This window comes from Apaloderma vittatum, unplaced genomic scaffold, assembly GCF_000703405.1.
Source record: "Apaloderma vittatum isolate BGI_N311 unplaced genomic scaffold, ASM70340v1 scaffold10981, whole genome shotgun sequence".
In the NCBI taxonomy this organism is placed as follows: domain Eukaryota; kingdom Metazoa; phylum Chordata; class Aves; order Trogoniformes; family Trogonidae; genus Apaloderma; species Apaloderma vittatum.
The window spans coordinates 1-17,006 of NW_009700816.1; the positions used below are offsets into that span (position 1 = coordinate 1).

General features: G+C 43.4%; 2 protein-coding genes across 2 annotated transcripts in view; both read right to left on the reverse strand.

The window, feature by feature from the left end:
• Positions 1-5,839: 5,839 nt before the first annotated feature.
• On the reverse strand, positions 5,840-6,853 carry LOC104281034 (zinc finger protein 239-like). Its single transcript, XM_009878883.1, has 3 exons — positions 6,813-6,853; positions 6,556-6,730; positions 5,840-6,490 (listed from the first exon to the last, which is right to left on the reverse strand). Exons 1-3 carry the CDS (start codon positions 6,851-6,853, stop codon positions 5,840-5,842), a joined length of 867 nt encoding a protein of 288 aa, XP_009877185.1.
• A 1,366-nt stretch (positions 6,854-8,219) lies between these two features.
• The window catches only part of DIP2A (DIP2 disco-interacting protein 2 homolog A (Drosophila)), a 102,494-nt gene continuing 93,707 nt past the window's right edge, over positions 8,220-17,006 (reverse strand). Inside the window, exons 34-39 of the mRNA XM_009878885.1 lie at positions 15,908-15,969; positions 14,086-14,143; positions 13,551-13,625; positions 12,719-12,893; positions 9,997-10,120; positions 8,220-9,162 (exon numbers count right to left, since the gene is read on the reverse strand). Coding sequence (XP_009877187.1) covers positions 8,910-9,162; positions 9,997-10,120; positions 12,719-12,893; positions 13,551-13,625; positions 14,086-14,143; positions 15,908-15,969 — 747 coding nt within the window. The 3' untranslated portion in view covers positions 8,220-8,909. The remainder of the gene's footprint in view (positions 9,163-9,996; positions 10,121-12,718; positions 12,894-13,550; positions 13,626-14,085; positions 14,144-15,907; positions 15,970-17,006) is intronic.

Genomic DNA, 17,006 nt, shown 5'->3' on the forward strand with positions numbered 1-17,006 from the left:
TCAGCAGGCTACCACACCGCAGGCTCACACTAACCCTGCCCCTCGTCTGCCACTGTTCTAGTCTGTGAAGTTAATTTGAGGCTGTTAATGGGCTCGGGCCGTACTTTCTCCTGTTTCACTTCTAGTACTGTCAATAAGCAGTTCTTGCCTTGACAGGACATTTAATATACGAAACTCTCTGCTGGTGCCCTTCCTGGTGGGAAATTCGCCTGCATCCTCTTCCGCAGGGAGGCAAAAGTGTAACTGACAAATGCGTCCAAATGTCAGATAGGTGCTGACGGTGTAATGCTGCTGCTTCATCCTTGAGGAGCCCCCCAGGGTCCTGAGGGTCCCAGAGCTCCACATTACCAAACCAGTCTTTCTGCAGGTTGTCACGCACCAGTCTACACTAGTGACAGAAAACGTGGCTTTTCTGGGCTCTCCTGGGCTTGATACAATGTCACATCAATCTAACCAGTGCCAGAGAGATGTTACAACAGCATACACTCCTCCAGTTTTGAGCAGGCCGATTCTACCAGCTGGGATGGGGACACAACTAAAAATTATTTAACAACGTCATTAGCCTATCACCTTCTTTTCCCTGTCAGAACCTCAAAACCAGTGGTGTCAGGACTGATCCATCTAAAGTATCCAGCCTGTTGTTGCTGCGAGGTTAGTGAGTTGTTTAAGCCTTTTGAGCCTCCTTCAGAGGCAGCCGTGGTGTCTGCCTTGCTTCTGACACCTGCTCCTTGGTCAGCCCCAAGCCCTGGGTGTTTTTCTTTTTTCCCCAGAAAGCCTTGCTGCACTTCTGAGCCCCTCACAGCACTACTCAACCCCCCTACTGCCATGGCAGCACGCTTTTTCTAGGCTGGGCACAGGCTGCTCACATGGTCTGTGGGAACGCAGGATGCTAGCAGAGGTGCTGCGGGTGGCTGGCTGCACCGCTGGTAGTCAGAGTGCTCACTTCAAAGGAAGACACACACTCGTCCTCCCTGACAGGACACACCAGCTCTGCTCTGCCTTCTCCTGTGCCCGATAAAGTCTTTGTGAATTCCCAGCGGTGGTGTTGGAGAAGGCTTCCTCATCCATGTGATGAGGAACGCTGGTGCAGTGCGGCAGAAGGCAGGTGGGATCTGCCAGACAGCCTCACCGGCAGACCAGTGTGCTGAAGCATGGGACCCCTCTGCTGAACTCAGGTTCAGGCTTGAGAGAGGGACAGGAGAATCCTGTCTGCCCTGGCTAACCTTGGGGACACTAGGACAGAAAGTGTCCCCATTCACTATCCTCACACATTGCCTCAGGTCTGTACAAGTGCTGGAAACAGCTGAACCGAGAAGTGATGAGGATGTTAAAAATGAAAAGTGGAAGTAACTTGAATGCTAAACAAGTTCTCAACAAATGAGCACTACCCTGTGACTGCAAAATTGCCCTGATCCAACAGAGGGAGACGCAAAACCATCTTCCCAAAAGCCACTGAATGATGCTGGAGAAAAAAAAAAAAGACTTATTGCCTGGCACTTGATTAATTCATGTCCCACAGATAGATGTCTCCTGCCCTGTGGGCTGGTTCCTGTCTCACCATCACAAGGCCTGATGCTGAAGGCACCAAATCTCACCCTATCGCCTGACTTTCAAGTTGATGCCCTTCCCCTGCAGCAGTCAGGGTCCAAACTGCAAGACTCTTCCCAATTCGGCAATGCGATGCAGCTGAGCACCACTGCAACTTGCTGGCTTTTTTATGCCCAGGGGCTGAAAGCTCCCAGTCCTGCCACGGTGCCCACAGTGCCAATGGCAGCCAGAGACGGTTGCGTCTGGAGGCAGATGCTGGGCCCGCCCTGCACAGCCATGTGCACAGGGACACACTGATTTGCTGCCAGGCCGTAGGTGCTCTTGTGGAGAAAGCCACCATTGCGAGGAAAAAAGATGAGTAGCTAGTCAACGGGAGAGAGCCAGCCTGGCAGTATCCCTTGTGCTGCTGCTCTTGTCCACAGTAAACGCAACGAATCACAAGCCAAGGCTGGACAGGCATGGTCAGAGCTGGGCTGGGGGCTCCAAGATGCCCCAGAGCCAGGGCCATGGTCGTGGGAACAACAGACCTGCCCTGTTGCTGTGGGCCCTGTCCCAGGGCTGCACCACCCTCTGGGGCAGAGTTTTTCCTTTGCATGTGATGGGAACGTCCATCACGGCATCTTGCACCTGCGGCCTCTTGTTCCTTTCCCTGTGCACCTCTTTGATGGGTCTGCCTGTGTCTTCTCTGCCACCCTGTCAGTCTGAAGAACAGCGGGGGTCCTCTGCAGGGGAACTGCAATTCTATCAGGCTGCCAGTGGTTGAAGGGCAGAGCTGGCAGCAGCAGCAACTCCTCCCTGACACCGACTGGGGAAGCTGTGCTGGGTTCTTGGCCTTGCCTTGTCCTACCCTCAAAAAATGCTGCATCAAGGTTATAAAGGTGCTCTCACAAGGTGTCACCCGGCCAGCAACTGTGGCACCACCCTTTTGTCTGGAGGGGTGGCAGGAACCTCCTGCCTGTGTGTACCTGCTGTCCATGTCACAGCTGTGCAGGTGGCGTTGCTCAAGTCCTCTGCTACCCTCAGCACCCACCACGGGCATTAAATGAACTTTTATTTAAATCCAAGAGCTGTAAGCTTCCCTTTCCACCAGAGAATCCCTCGCAGGCTGGTACACAGACCCGCTGGAGGTAATGTTCTGTGGGGACTGCAGGGCAGCCTGGCAGGGAAGGGGGATCTGGAGAGGAGCAGGCGACAGGCACTAAAAGCAGCAGCTCGTGGTGGTGCCAGGAAAGCGGGTGGTTGATGAAGATGGACATGCACCCAATGCACGGGGTGTCGATGGCATTTCACTGCCTAGTAGTGGTGGTTCCTCCTGAAGACTCACCCTTGGCACAGCTGGCTATGAGCCACCAGCCTGGGCTCTGTTCCACAGGCATCACCTTTGAACCTGGGACAAAGAAATATACTGGCTTTTTAACCTGAGCATGCACAAATCATCCTCATATCACATGGACTTTTACAGACCTCAGAGAAGAAGTGTTCCTGACCTTGTTAGAAGGAGTAAAGCACTTCACCGCTGGGCCACGTCTCCCACACGCTCAAAACTCTGCCTTGCACGCTGTGATGGCACTGAGAGATGCTTCTCTGTCCTGGTAGCATATTCTTGTTTCCTCTGTATGTTAAGCTGAAAAATAAAGTTCAAAAGAAAGTAGCAGTATTTCTGTAAGTGATCCAGGCACCGAGTTGGTTCCCCCTGCCCGATATTAAATCTAAAGGATCTGCCTGGCTTTACTTACCATACTGCAACAGTCAGGGCATTTGAGGATATTTTCAGGTTTTCCATTCTGAAATATTCTTGACACTGGATTTTGCTGTACAAAGTCTGTGTTCACCCAGCATCCTGAACAGCGTAGACTTCTGATTGCAGGGGCAAGGCAGTTGAGAGAGCAGGAAGTTAGAAAAGCAAAATGTGAAGCTTTTTAAACAAAACCACAAAACATTTCCAGAACTACTAAGGAGCAGCGTAAAACTAATCTTTAAATGGCTGCTTTTACATTTTCTTGCTACTGAAGTTTTGAGTCTGCATGTAGGCATGTCATGTTACAAGTACAGACACAACCATCATGACACCATCATCAATATTTGGCAGAGAAAAATACCAGAAAAAAAGACAAATTATTGTTTTGCAGTTATCTTTGCAAGCTGAGTTTTAAGGAGTGCTAGAAAACTAGCAAACGTTTTTCGTTTCCATAAGCAAACTTTTATGTTTAGGTGAGAAGAGGATTTAAATAAAAACCCAGTGGCTGGAGAAAAAGATATTGGTGTATATTATTTTAATAACATATACTGAAATACAAAAAAAATATAGACAGAACTCTGCTTACATGGTAGTGGCACAACTGAACTGGAAATAAACCCCAGTGTGTCCTCCTAAACACCACCATTGGTCACAAAACAAAATCTAAAGACTGTAGCAGAAATTTACATTACAAGTTGTCATGACAAGAAACTCTGGCCTAGAAACATCTCATTTGTAATATCTGATCACATAAATATTTAAAGTGTATTAACCAGCTGAACATAAACATCATGTCAACAATGAGTTATACCTTAGTGTATCCAGCATCAAGTAAAGAATGAAATGCAAAAAGTTAAAGAATTATTTAATGCAGATTTGTCAGCTGTAAATTAGTTCTTAGATGTAATTCAGCACTAGCACCTACTAGCATGATTTCTGGCCTGATACACTATGATATTTCAAATGCACAGGCTTTCAGTAAAATTCCTTTTTTTGGCCTATAAAACAGAGTTGTGAATATGCTATAGAAACCAAAACCCTATCCAAAAAGATCCTTAAAAGTGGATAATAAATGTTTTCAAAAAATGGCAGTGAAATAGCACTGGAAACGTTACGGATTTGGTACGAAAAATCAGGGATATACACCAAAAATGAACTCACTGCTTCCCTTTTTTCTGCGGTAATAAACTCCTGGGTACCAATAAACAATAAATAAAGGCGTAAAGTAGCCTCATTGCACCGTTGTTAGAATGACATAAACCATATAAGACGTCAGTACAAAGTGCTGGCTCCCAAAGAACACTGCTGCAATAAAGGCAGTTTTATTAATGTTTACAGAGTTACTTAGTACTCACTGGAGTCCGCTCTCACATCCCAGAACCGATGTGAAACATTGTGCTTCGACAGCAACCCTTTTGTGGCATCTTGCCTCATCCCCGCAGTGCGGTGACTGGCCAGCAAACCAGCTACAGCAATTTAATTCAGAGACAGGGGTTACGATTCCCTTGGTGCTACATTTTACATTCCCAAAAGATCAGGTAAAAAAAAAAATAAATTAAACAATTCTTGTACCTTTACTACAAGCCCGTATTTCAAATGTCAAGCCCATTCAATTTAAGAAGAATTACAGATTTTTGACATCTGTCTTCATTAGTTTTGAGACAGATGAGGTACGTTGCTTTGGCAACAGCTGCCATGCTTTAAACACACTTTGTACAGAGCATTAGCTGGATGCTAAATGCAATGCCTTGTTCTAACAGTGAGAAAAACAGAAGAGTCTCAAAAATGCCGTTTTCTTGCTAGGTGTAATGTTTTTAAAGACAAATCATGTTTTGAAGGATAAATGCCTGCCTATTTCCTAAACCCATTATTGGTACAAATCTGTTTTCTACTGATTTGCCACCTCTCTTGGCTCTTCAAACAAAAACTCTGCCTTTGTTTAAGAAGCATCTCTCAATCTGGGTAAAAGTAGAGGCTTTGATCAGGAACCTCTGCAAGTCTGTGTTTTTAGAAAGTGCTGCTGAAACATGAAACAAAACCACTGGCGTCCGCAAATGGGGTGGCATCCCCCTCTAACCATGGAGTGTTCTGCATGTGACACAGACTGCAGGGAGCCTCAGGGGACTTTCATATATCTGCTGTGCCCCAGGGAAGCGTTTGCATGAATCAAAATCCATTATTTGGACTGAAGACAGTATTTTTAAATTAATCTAAAATTAATCTACCAGAGTAATTCTTATTGTGTAATCGCTTTCAGTATTCCTCGGAGAACTCTGTAACTCATTAATTGTTGGCTTTCTTTGAGAGGAAAGCAGGGTCCACGCTCTGTCACGTATGCGTAAGGAAATCTGAGCACCCAGAGTCCATCAGATGGAAGAGTAATTTCTTGCTTCTCAGGGTAAAATACAGGACAAAGAATTCCATTTGGAAGCACGCTCTGGAGTAATGCTGGTGCAGCACGTCATTTTCTCTTGATAAAAATTAAATCAGGCCCTCTACCTCTCATGAGTTGTACTGTAGAGGGGCCTGGAACAGTTCTTGTTTTAGTGACTTTCATAGCCTTTCCACCTGCTGCTGCTGCTTTGGGTCAGCCTGGTAAGGCTGCTCGGGGCTGTCACCTTGGTGCTGCTGTTTCTGCTCCTGCTTTTTCTTTTCAGCCAGTGCATTTGCCACGGTAGCCCTTGGCCTAGGATCAGGTCTCTCTTCATCCTGCTGGTGCTTTGTACAATGCTTTTCAAAGGCAGAAATTTCGGTGTATGTCTGGCTGCAACCTAAGCAGAGGTATGGCTGCTCCCCACTGTGTGTTCTCATGTGAAGCTGAAGGTAAGAGGACTCGGAAAAGGCTTGGCTGCAGATCGAGCAGTGGTGAGGCTCGCGTGCCTCATGGGTCTTCAGGTGCCGCTTGAGGGATGACGCCTGCTTGATGGCCTTCCCACAGGTGGAGCACTCGAAATTCCTCTTGCCCCACTCGAGAAGCTGCTGCAACACCAGGTGGGCAGAGGAGCAGAAGTTCTTCCCACTCTTGAAACACTCGTAGGGTTGTTCCCCGGTGCGCAGGCACGCATGGAGGATCAGCCCAGCCTTCTGGGCAAGGGCCTTCTCGCACTGGCAGCACCTGAAGGACCTCTGACCCGTGTGCAGGCAGCGGTGGGCAGCGAGGTGCACCCGAAGAGGTTGCTGCAGTCCTTGCACTTGAAGGGCCTCCTGCCAGCGCAGATGGCCTCGTGCCGCACCAGCTGGAAAGACTGGAGGAAGAGCTTCCAGCAGACCGGGCACTGGGACTTGCGCTTGTCCGTGTGGGAGCGGAGGTGGAGGGCACGGTGCGACAAGGAGAGGAAGGCCTTGCCGCAGAGCAGGCAGGCGTGGGGCTGCTCCCTGGTGTGTGTACACTTGTGGAGGACCAGCCCGGAGGACAGGGTGAAGGCCTTGGTGCAGCCCGGGAACCTGGTGGTGCTGGCTCAGGGCGTTGGTGTGCGCAAAGGCCCTCCTGCACTCCTCGCACACCCAGTGCCGGACCCGGCCCTACCACCCGCCCCGCTGGCACCACGGCTGCCCTGCTGCCACCATGGTTGCTGCCCCGCCGGTGCAGGGTGACAGCGTCTGGAAGCAAGGAGGATGATGGCAGCGGGCAGGTGGCGGTTGAGGTGAGGAGGCCCCACGGGCAGATCAGGCCCCGGGGCCAAGTCAGGCTGGGCAGGTGAGCCATACCTCCAGAGAGCATTTTGGTTTGGGTACAGTACTGAAAACATAGGAAATTCAGGAAGCTTCAGGCTGCGAGGATATGCAGAGCTGCTTTAACTGCAAATTCACTGTAATGAAATTTTGCGAAAAAAGGCATTTTAGGCATTAAACTGTAAAAAACACTCTGTGCTCTGTACTGCAGATACACTTTTTTTTCAACACTCAGCAAGTCAGATTTTTCAAGAGCTGTTTTGAAATGTTTAATGTGCTTTTTGTTTTAAGATTTACTTTACAAGGCAACTTGTTTCACTGTCATCAATAATCTCAATACAAAAATCTTACAACGCTTTATTTGCTAAAAAACTATGACATTAAAATTGGGGTTAGGTAGTTCTTTCCTTTTGCCAGCTGCTTTGTTACGAGGAGTCCACTGCTAGACGTTGCTGTACTTAATAAGTTACATGAGTTCTGTACATAATTACAGTCAGAATAAGCAGTTGTATAATACACCACAGTCAAACACCATAAGGGCAAAGAACTATTATATATGAAAGCTTTTTGTGGAAGATTTCATACTTTTGTTTGACCAAAAGTCAGTCTGATATCCTCATATCAGGAGACTGACATCAATCTTTCTTAGGCACTGACCCAGGCAGAATTGCCTTGCAGAAAAACCCGTCTGTTTTGCCAAACTCATACATTATTAAAATTCTTTTATGTAGCTAAGTCTTTAACAACTCTACAAAAATAATTATTTGCTAGTCTTGTGCCTACCTTCAAATACACGAAGTATTTGAATAACTTCACATTCTCTTTCTGAATTAGGTTCACTGCAGTATTAGATCAGGCAGAAACTTCAAGACCCTACTTGGTCAAGTGTGATTCAACTAACTGGATACTTTAGCTTGAACAAAAAGTCTGTCTAAACATAACTCTAAAAAAAAAAAAGTTTATACCATAGCAGATCAAGCTAACTAACACTGAATATCTTTTCACAGCGGGAAAAAAAAAGCACTATTGTAAATTTTAGGCACAGGATATTCAGGGAAAACATACTGTAAGACCACGCTTTGTAAACATCTTTATGAATCATTCAGAGACTACTGGCTTTGGAATAAATCTTCAAATACTTGGCGTTATGCAGGATAGTAATTAACAGCTAATGCTATGAAAACAAGCAACTTCAACATTACAACAGCAAGAGCAGTGACGGCTCCTGCAGTGAATTAATCAAATTAAAAAGGGATATTAATTTATATTTTATTATAAAGTTTATAGCATTACAGAGTCCAGCATGGCACGGTAGGTCACCTTGTTACAGTTGCAGTATTTGTTTGGTACAAAAAAGCTGAACAGCAGCATAATTGTTGTTATACTGAATCCAGGATTGGAATTAATGTCTTTCTTCTGAATAGGGATGACTCAAATAAAGAGGCTGCATTTTCAAATCTCAAGTATGTGCAAAATTCCTTTCAGTACAGTAGAGAATATGGCAGAGATGTGTGCAATCTTGAAAGTTACATCCCAACCCAGATACTGCCAATGTATTGCAAACAATCACATGGAAGGTGAACTCTGACCAGTTACTTACGACTTTCAGTATGATTTGCAAGAGTCCTCCTCACAGCTGGTGTTCTCTCCCCACCCTGCTTTATGTCCTTTTATGCAGTGTATCAAGTACTGACATTCATAATTATTGTAAAAAAAAAATTGGTCCATGACAGTTCTCATAAGCTTCCTTCGGGAATTCCAGTAAACTCTCCATCCTAAGACAGTTGAAACTGTTACAACAGATTTATGAAAGCAAATGCAATCTGAGAGATGAAGGTCTGTGAAGATTACTATCTCCACTTTCCTAATGTCTTCAACAGCATTTAAAAAGACAGAAAAAATGGATTCCAATGTTATTATTTGGATTTCGCCTTAATGTGATTTTCTGCTTTCACATGTTGTAGGCAACATAAATAGGATCCAGCTGGTCAGCTAAAAATCCGTCTCTCAAGTGCATTCGTTGTTTCTCACCACGGGAATTGATGGGAATAACACCGGGGTCCACAATGACTACAACACCCACTATGAGATAATGCTCTTCCAGAACCACATTTGTTACCAGCGCAACCAGGTCCAATGCTTCTTGCTCCAAGCCTTCCAGCTCCACAACCACCACCAGCAAGTTGGTCCATGTAAACACAGCACTGTCAGCATGATACAAATGTTAGTGGTGAGAAAAAAATACATAGTCAAAGGAAGATAGTTATCAAAGACAGACTCACTGCAAACAAATTTCGTAAGGACTTGAATGATATAATAAATGAGAACAAGTGATATAAGCGTAATGTGAAAATAGTCATAAATCAAGAGACATTAAAGCTGTAACTTGTTGGGATACTCTTTGCCACTTGTTTTCTAATTGTCTATGTACAAAATAGGTAGGTCTTCTTCTCTTACACGTATACAGTCATGTATTTACAAGTCCTTTGCACTTCTGTATTAAAATGGGAACCATGAAGATTTCTGATTTAGTGTGTGCATACTTGATATTAACCATTATTAAAGGGAAGACAAAACCTCCCAAAGCTTACAAGTAAATGCTACCACTTTGAAAATGAAGAGCACCTACAGCCAAACAGCATACATTATCCATTGGGACCAAATGAGAGTAGTATTGGTTAGAAGGTATCATCCAAGAAATCCTTGAGATGTGTTTACCACTTCCAAGTGTGTACATTCTGACACAGCCAGGGAAGTCAACAACACAACTCACAAATGTTTTGCTGCACTGTTCACACCCTGCCCTCCCTGTCTTTCAGACTATGAAGATCAAACTCTGATAAAGGTATAGGCTTTTTCAATTTTTGTTTGAGCAGCAGAGTCAGGGGAAAGAGCAGCATTATATTTCAGTTACTGCAGTAGTTTCTAAGCAAAGTTTTGGTGAGTTCACTCTACAACAAGCTCTTAGTCTAGCATGCTGCTCCGCAGCTTAACTTCTGCTGCTTTAGAAGAATTAAAAGTAATACTGAGGGTCTTACCATTCTGCAATGCTCTTATGTGCTCTTATTACAGAGGTCTCTATATCAATGGGATGGTACCTCATTCCTCTGAGCTCCAGTGTTTCATCCAAAGAACCTACCACATACAGGGCGTCATGCCTCTCTGCAATATAGCACAGACATTTAAAACATCATCAGATCTACAGAAAAAACATGGTCATTTGTATGTGCTCACTCCTGATCTTCTAAGATGCTCTCAGTGCTTCCTAGGAGAAAGAGTCTATAACACACATCAAGCTGTACCATTTGGAGACTAGAGAATTAAGAGGTCATGTAGCACTTCTGCCTATTGACTCCAAGCAAATGCAACCAGACTAAGAAGAATTCCTGGGTCATCCAATTCTGTCCCTTCTCTCATGTAATGTAATCTCAGTTCATAAACTAAATCAAAATTATTTTTTAAGCATATCTTTTCCCCACTATTCTTACCAGAGAACTCCGATCAATAGGAACACTTGGCCAGTTTCCAAATGTATTTTTTTTCTTTTTAAAACCAGCTTATACCTACTTGTCCTCATGCTAGCAATATTATTCTCAGCTTCTTTAGTTCCCCACAGCTAATGCAGCAAGAACAACTCTACCACCTCCCCAGTCTCAGCTTTGCTAGGTTAAATAAGCAAAGCTCTCCCAGACCCTTCTTGGAGGACATGCCCTCCACATTGCCACATTCATCCAGCAACTCTGTTAGTTGAACTTAGCTTTTTTGTGTGCTTCTTTTATAATCTTCCTCAATCATGTAACTTGGAGGATGAAAAGCATGCTGGGAAGCTGCTCTGTATTATTTCATGCATACTTGCTACACTAATTTACCATACATAGCCTCCCAAATGCTGACAAACTAAAAGACAACTGACATTGGTCCACAGTGATTAAAATCTCTATGATACATAATTTTTCAGAAAGCTACAAGGCACAAAATCTTGCTGTAGTAACCTAGTGCCTTGCCACCTGCAACTCCTCTTTCTTTGTGAATGTCTGCTCACAGATTCCAATTTCTGTCAACTACCAGCTTTCTCAAGAACAGGGAACCCGTTTCACTTTGAGATGACAGAAGGACAATTCCATCAAAGCATCCTGTGCAGAACCTTCCGCGGAGCAGCAGTGTGCCCTGAAGGTCAGGTAGCTACCCTAGAAAATCAGAGAGGAGGAAAGCAAGAAAAGCGTCAAGCACCTTGGCTGACTGTTCTTTTACCAGTTCTGCTTTAGACAAGCTCTGAACAGGAAGATGACACGAAGTAAAACATTTTTCAGGGAGCTGGACCTACGTTACATCAGCTACCACCTGACACCACATCCCTTCAGGGGCAGAGACTCAGGAGCAGCTGGCCAGGACAGCTGCTCAGTGTACTACGCAGGTTGAATGGGTGGAGAGGCCTGGTGCCAAGAAGGGAAAGACCCTTTTGATGGTGGTAGTTCTGGGCTAAGGATACCACACATCTCTCATAAAGACTTTCTTTACTAGAATTCACCTTTTGCTCTCTGATGCACTCTGGCTGTGGAAGAGGGAAGCCTGCATGACACTACTCATGGAATTGAGCAGGCTGCAAGGATTTCTCCAGCTGGAGAAATAGCATTCAGCTTTCTTGTTCTCAGGAACCCCAGGTCGACTGAATAGCGTACCAGCACAGCAGACTGGAGGATGACCCTCTCTTAGCAACTAGATCCAACAGAGTTACATCGCAGACCATTTCTGAATCTTGGACTGGTATCCACTCCAACAGATGGGATAGCTCCTCAACAGAAGTCTGTACCTTCAGCACCTTGCTCTCCTTATTCACTCTTCTTCTTTCACATACTGGAGGACTAAAAGTAGGATGGACATGCACGGTGTGACCCAAACAGACGCTTATGTTCCAGAAGCGGCAATGCTGCTTTTCTATCTGGTACCACAAGTGATTACAGGAAATGTAAAAGGTGGCTGTAAACCCTCTACAGTTCATTAGCTAGTGACAGCAATCAGGAGACACTGACACTATCCATTCATGTAAGTCCAATCACAGACTATTAGCAATATACATTTGCTATTAAGTTATAAGCATTCCAATTCCTTTTCTTAGGATGTTTAGACATAACTTTTTTTTTTCCCCCTAAAATGTGTGATAATCAGGAGTTATACCTAGTCCTTATTTGTCTCAACAGAAAAAGGAGTGGCTTTTCTTCCATCTGCTTGTATTTCTCAAGTTTAGACATCTTGGCTTAGATTGAAAAAATGAGAATAACTATTTATTTTCTATACTGGAAAAATTATGGAGAAGTTACTCCTCTAAATCTTTAACTTCTGAAAGGGTGGAGAATTCCCCATATGTACGCATGTCTTAAAACTGCTGAATGGCAACACTATTCACATTCTCTAGATCCGCACTGAAATACTGCATCCTATCTGTAAGGAAATAGGTTCAGAGAAAAAGTGAGTGAAAAGGCTCTAGCGCTTCTGACACACGTACTCATCTTATTTTGTCTAAGTGGAAATAAAGGAAGATGAACATGATTTCTGGATCTGTCAAAAGAGCATTATGAATTTCTCATTTTGCATGATTACTCAGTATCATTATAATCAAGGAATATGTACAGAGTAACAATTCCTGTTACATTTAGCACTTTTCTCTGATACAAGTCAGGATAAACTTGCAGGACTTGCTAGCTCAGCTGCCCCACGGAGTTTCAAACACGTGCTTCTCTAAGTACATTTGTTTTCTCTCACCTCCACTAGCATCAGTAAGCTCTGTTCTGCGCAGAAAGCCAAGGTACCCAGTCCGAGCCCATACGGTCTGAGTGTCTCCAAAACTCAAGCGAGCAGTAAAGTGATCAGCATGCAGTGCTTCTTCTCCATACACTGTGTAGTAACCAGTAGCGTTGTGCGGACTACTCACCCATATCTAAAGGATTTATAAAGGAAAAAAAAATAATGAAAGGGAACCATTTCTGTATGAACAGGTTATTTTGGAGATGCAGGCAGCATCTGTTCCAGTGACAATTTTGTTGCTTCTAAAATGCCAGTAGTTTTATCAGAATAATTCACTAACTTTTGCCTCTCAGAAAACGACCAAGAAAAAAAGAGTAAAACAGGGTTTCAGATACACAGGATGGTAAAGAGGAAAAACGAACTAGGCCCTTGGCTTACTGGAAAGGAACACCTGTTAACCTGCAATCTTCTGTGAGCTGGGCATCTTAGTATGCACAAATCCAGATGTACATAAAACAAAGATTAAACCAAACAGCAAATTACCTCCTTACTACTGTCCACTGATGGGAGTAGAGAAGATATCCACTGCCTCATCTAGCTGCCAGTCAGACACAGACCAGTCAACTGACATCACTCAAACTGGCATGCAGTAGTTTGGAAGAGGAGGGAGGAAACCATGCAGACAGACATGCAAGTATGTGAACAGTAGCAGCTCTCTGCAGAGTTCATTCACTTGCCACATCAAGGTGACTGTAGCCATCCTACTAACAGACAGGCAGTTCTTGGACATGATTTATCTATATATTAAAACACTGCTGATAAGCAAAGTAAAACAGCATCAAAGCTTTACCTCTCCTAAATGCGAGTCTCCCAGAGGTCCCTTGGTTTCTGTGTGTGCTATGATGACCTTTACCCCTGGAAGAATCTTGAAGAAGCAGCAAATGTTTAAAATAGAAGTTGAGAGAAACTGAATTAATCAAAACAAAAGTTAATAATGTGGAGACCCAGACGTCAACAGTCTGTACAACAGTCTGTTCCCTTTCTACTCCTCTCTACACCACAGACATCAACCTCTCTTTAATCATTTAAAATCTAAGAAACTATTTTGCAGCTTCAGAGTTGAAGTTTGTTTGACACCTGAAAAATGCCTTCTGCATGAAAGCCTCTGATTTTTTCCAGTTGTAGTAATATATCCTATTGCCTCAGTTTAAACATCTGGCTTCATTTTAACTAGCTGTTAATTCTGTGCTCTCTCTCTAGTGCCTCTCCTAGACATCCTGTGATAAGTGAAGCTTGCTGCACAGATGCTGTACCGAGATCCAGCTGAAGCAGCTCACCACCCAGGTAAGGGGCATGAGGAGGAAGGATTGCTCTCAATCGCTTACCTTCCCAGACTCCATGAGCGGTAGACTGTGTGGAGAACCTCTCTCTACCAAGCGCACCCTGAGAAAACAAAACAATGCATTCGTATAAGGATTGATGAACTTAAATAGAGGTTAAATAGATGTGATCCAATATACCCAGTGCTATCCTATCCTCAGCTGCGCTGACCAAACTGTTACGATGCCAGACACTATGTTCAGTTATTCACAATGCAGTAAGAGAGTTAAGAGTTTTCAGTTGTCTTCCAGACTTCATATTAGCATTCCCATAGACCATGTTTCTTTTAAGAATCAAAAATTCAGTTCTCTGGAGAGATGAATAACTTTTTCCAACAGAGTGCCAAGGTTGCAGTTCCACCAGTATAAATTCACCTTCTTTGCTGGACTCTCCTGGACCTCTCCTTGCCACACTGAACCCTGGCAGAGCATCACTAGAGCAAGTAGCCTAAATAGAATTAAGTGATACTATGCAGCCCATTAGTGGCATGACTTACGAAGAGAGCACATTTGCAGAAGGAACAAGAGTGCAGTAGGAGATGCACACAGCAGAAGAAGCTCCTATATGTTATGTTATATTACACTGTCCCTACACTCATAGGCTAGAACTGATAGCAGCAGCTTTGAGGCTATGGCTGAATTTGTTTTTTAACAGGAATATATACATGCAAGTCATAGTGATATATTAAATAAGGAGGAAATGACTGTGGTTTATACTGATCAGTTCAGATGCCAGATTGGGATTGTGCAAATGCTGAGGAGTAGCTTGTCTTCTAACAGCTAAGATTTAGGCTTGCAAAAAATAGAGATGAATAGTTACAAAAGCTGCCAGTTAACACAAACCTTTTATCAACTAAAAAAAAAATAAAGCAAATGCACTAAGTCTTGATATTATGTTTCTTACAATTAATACAGAAACAAATACATATATGCATGTCATCTATCAAACTTGCAGTATGAATTTGGTGCTGCCAGCACTTCTATTAACTAAGTTAACTGAGAAACAAGTTAATATGAAAATTTTGAGTACAGAATTCAGTCTGATACAATGATGAACGCTCAGCAAATTATCCAGGTGATATGTGTACACAGGTGCCCGTGTGTGTGTTTTGATATGCTGTAATACAGGTCTGACATAAATTCATTGGATCTGAAAAACCTGAGGGAATCGAGCTGATTTGGTCTGCAGAAAAAATAAAGCAAACTGAAAAAACCTAAGGGGAACTCTAACTGCTTTTATCCACTACCTATATGATTGTTCCAAAGAAGATGGAGCCAGACTACTTGTAGCTGCACAACATGGGGAGAAAGGGTCAGGGTTCATAATCTGCAAGATGGGCGATGCTAGTAAAGAAAACTTCACCACAGCAGGGTGTCAGTCTCCATTCTTGGTTATTTTCCATACTAAATCAGTCCTGTCCCTCAGAAACCTGATGAAGCCTTGAAGCTGGGTCCTGCTTTGAGCATGAGGTTGCATGAGGCACATTTAGAGACCCTGCCCACCCTAACTGTTTCTGTCACTAACTAGCCAGCTGGCAAAGTCACCTTCTGGTAGTGGTATGGGCAGATAAGAAGCATCTAATGAGTCTAGATTATACAGGAGTGATGAAAAGACAGCAAGTTAGGTGAACAGGAGAGTAAGTAATGAAGGAGGAGATTCCAGACCACTTCCAACACAGAGCCATCATTCTCTAGGGCAGGGTTCCCTTGTATACAGTGATGAACGATTAGTTGCTTCCAAGTGTATTTCAGCAAACCGATGCAATGCAACAAGGCTGAACTTTCTCCTCTAGAGTCACTAAATAGTTAATTCTCTAACAGTATGTACCTGTCATGTCGAAGTGCTCTCATATCTATGTAGACTGTTGTTGGATCTGGTCCTGCTGTTCCCTAAAAGTACGGAGGAAGAAACAAATTCAACTGAAGCCAGCAAATCCCGATTTCATTCTCACAGCCACATAAATTCAGAAATTCCTCTCCCTTTTTCAGTGATACTTAGAAAGTAAATGCCCTAATCTATGAGATATATAGTAAAATAGCCCCCCTTTCTAGAGCAACTGCCATGAAGTTTTGATGTTTTATGGAATTACTAAATGAATGCACAAGTGAAGTACATATTTATAAAGGTAAATTAAAGGTTTTACAATTTTTATGTTTAAAACTTAAATTTTTAGCATCTCCTCTAAAAACTACATATGGAGTGCAAAGCATGTAACCATAGACCTTTGCAGGCCTAATCGCTTTCCCAAAGCTCAACTGTCCTATTTTATAACAGTTTTTTTCAAAAACCCCTCAAACAACATCTAACTAAAACAACTCTAACCAACTTGCATCTTTTCAAGGCTCCTGTCAGCAAGAGCCTAGGCAGAGCTCTGTTGCAGCCAGAGGATAAACCTTCTGACCCACTCTGGTGAGAGGCCTTCCATTTCCCAACATGGGAATAGGGGACCTCTCTCCCTCCCCAGCAGAATTTAATCTCAAAACAACTGGAAACTACTGTGAAATGCATATTAAAGCTAATGAAATAGGCCAAGTTTTGGTGACTATTCTCCTCCAGCACAGTTTCTCATTTTAGAAATACTTGAAATGAAGACACTTCGTCGTCATCTCAAGATAACCGTGCTGGAGAGCAATAATAATGTCTTTATAATGACATTCCCTTATACTTTTGTAGCACCACTGAGGATCAGTGACACTGATGGCCACACTAGATTAACAGTATGATTTTTATCTTTAATAATATACTATTCAGTCATTTTAATCATTGCTATAACCCCCTTTCTGGCTTGGTTGTGAAAGAGGTTTTGTATTTCAGTGTTCTTTGTGAGTAAAATTGAACTTTAGAAAAATAAAAATCTTGCTTGATCTGTTTCAAATGAAAATTTTCTCACATGACAAACATTTGTTACAGAGCAATACTGCTGAAC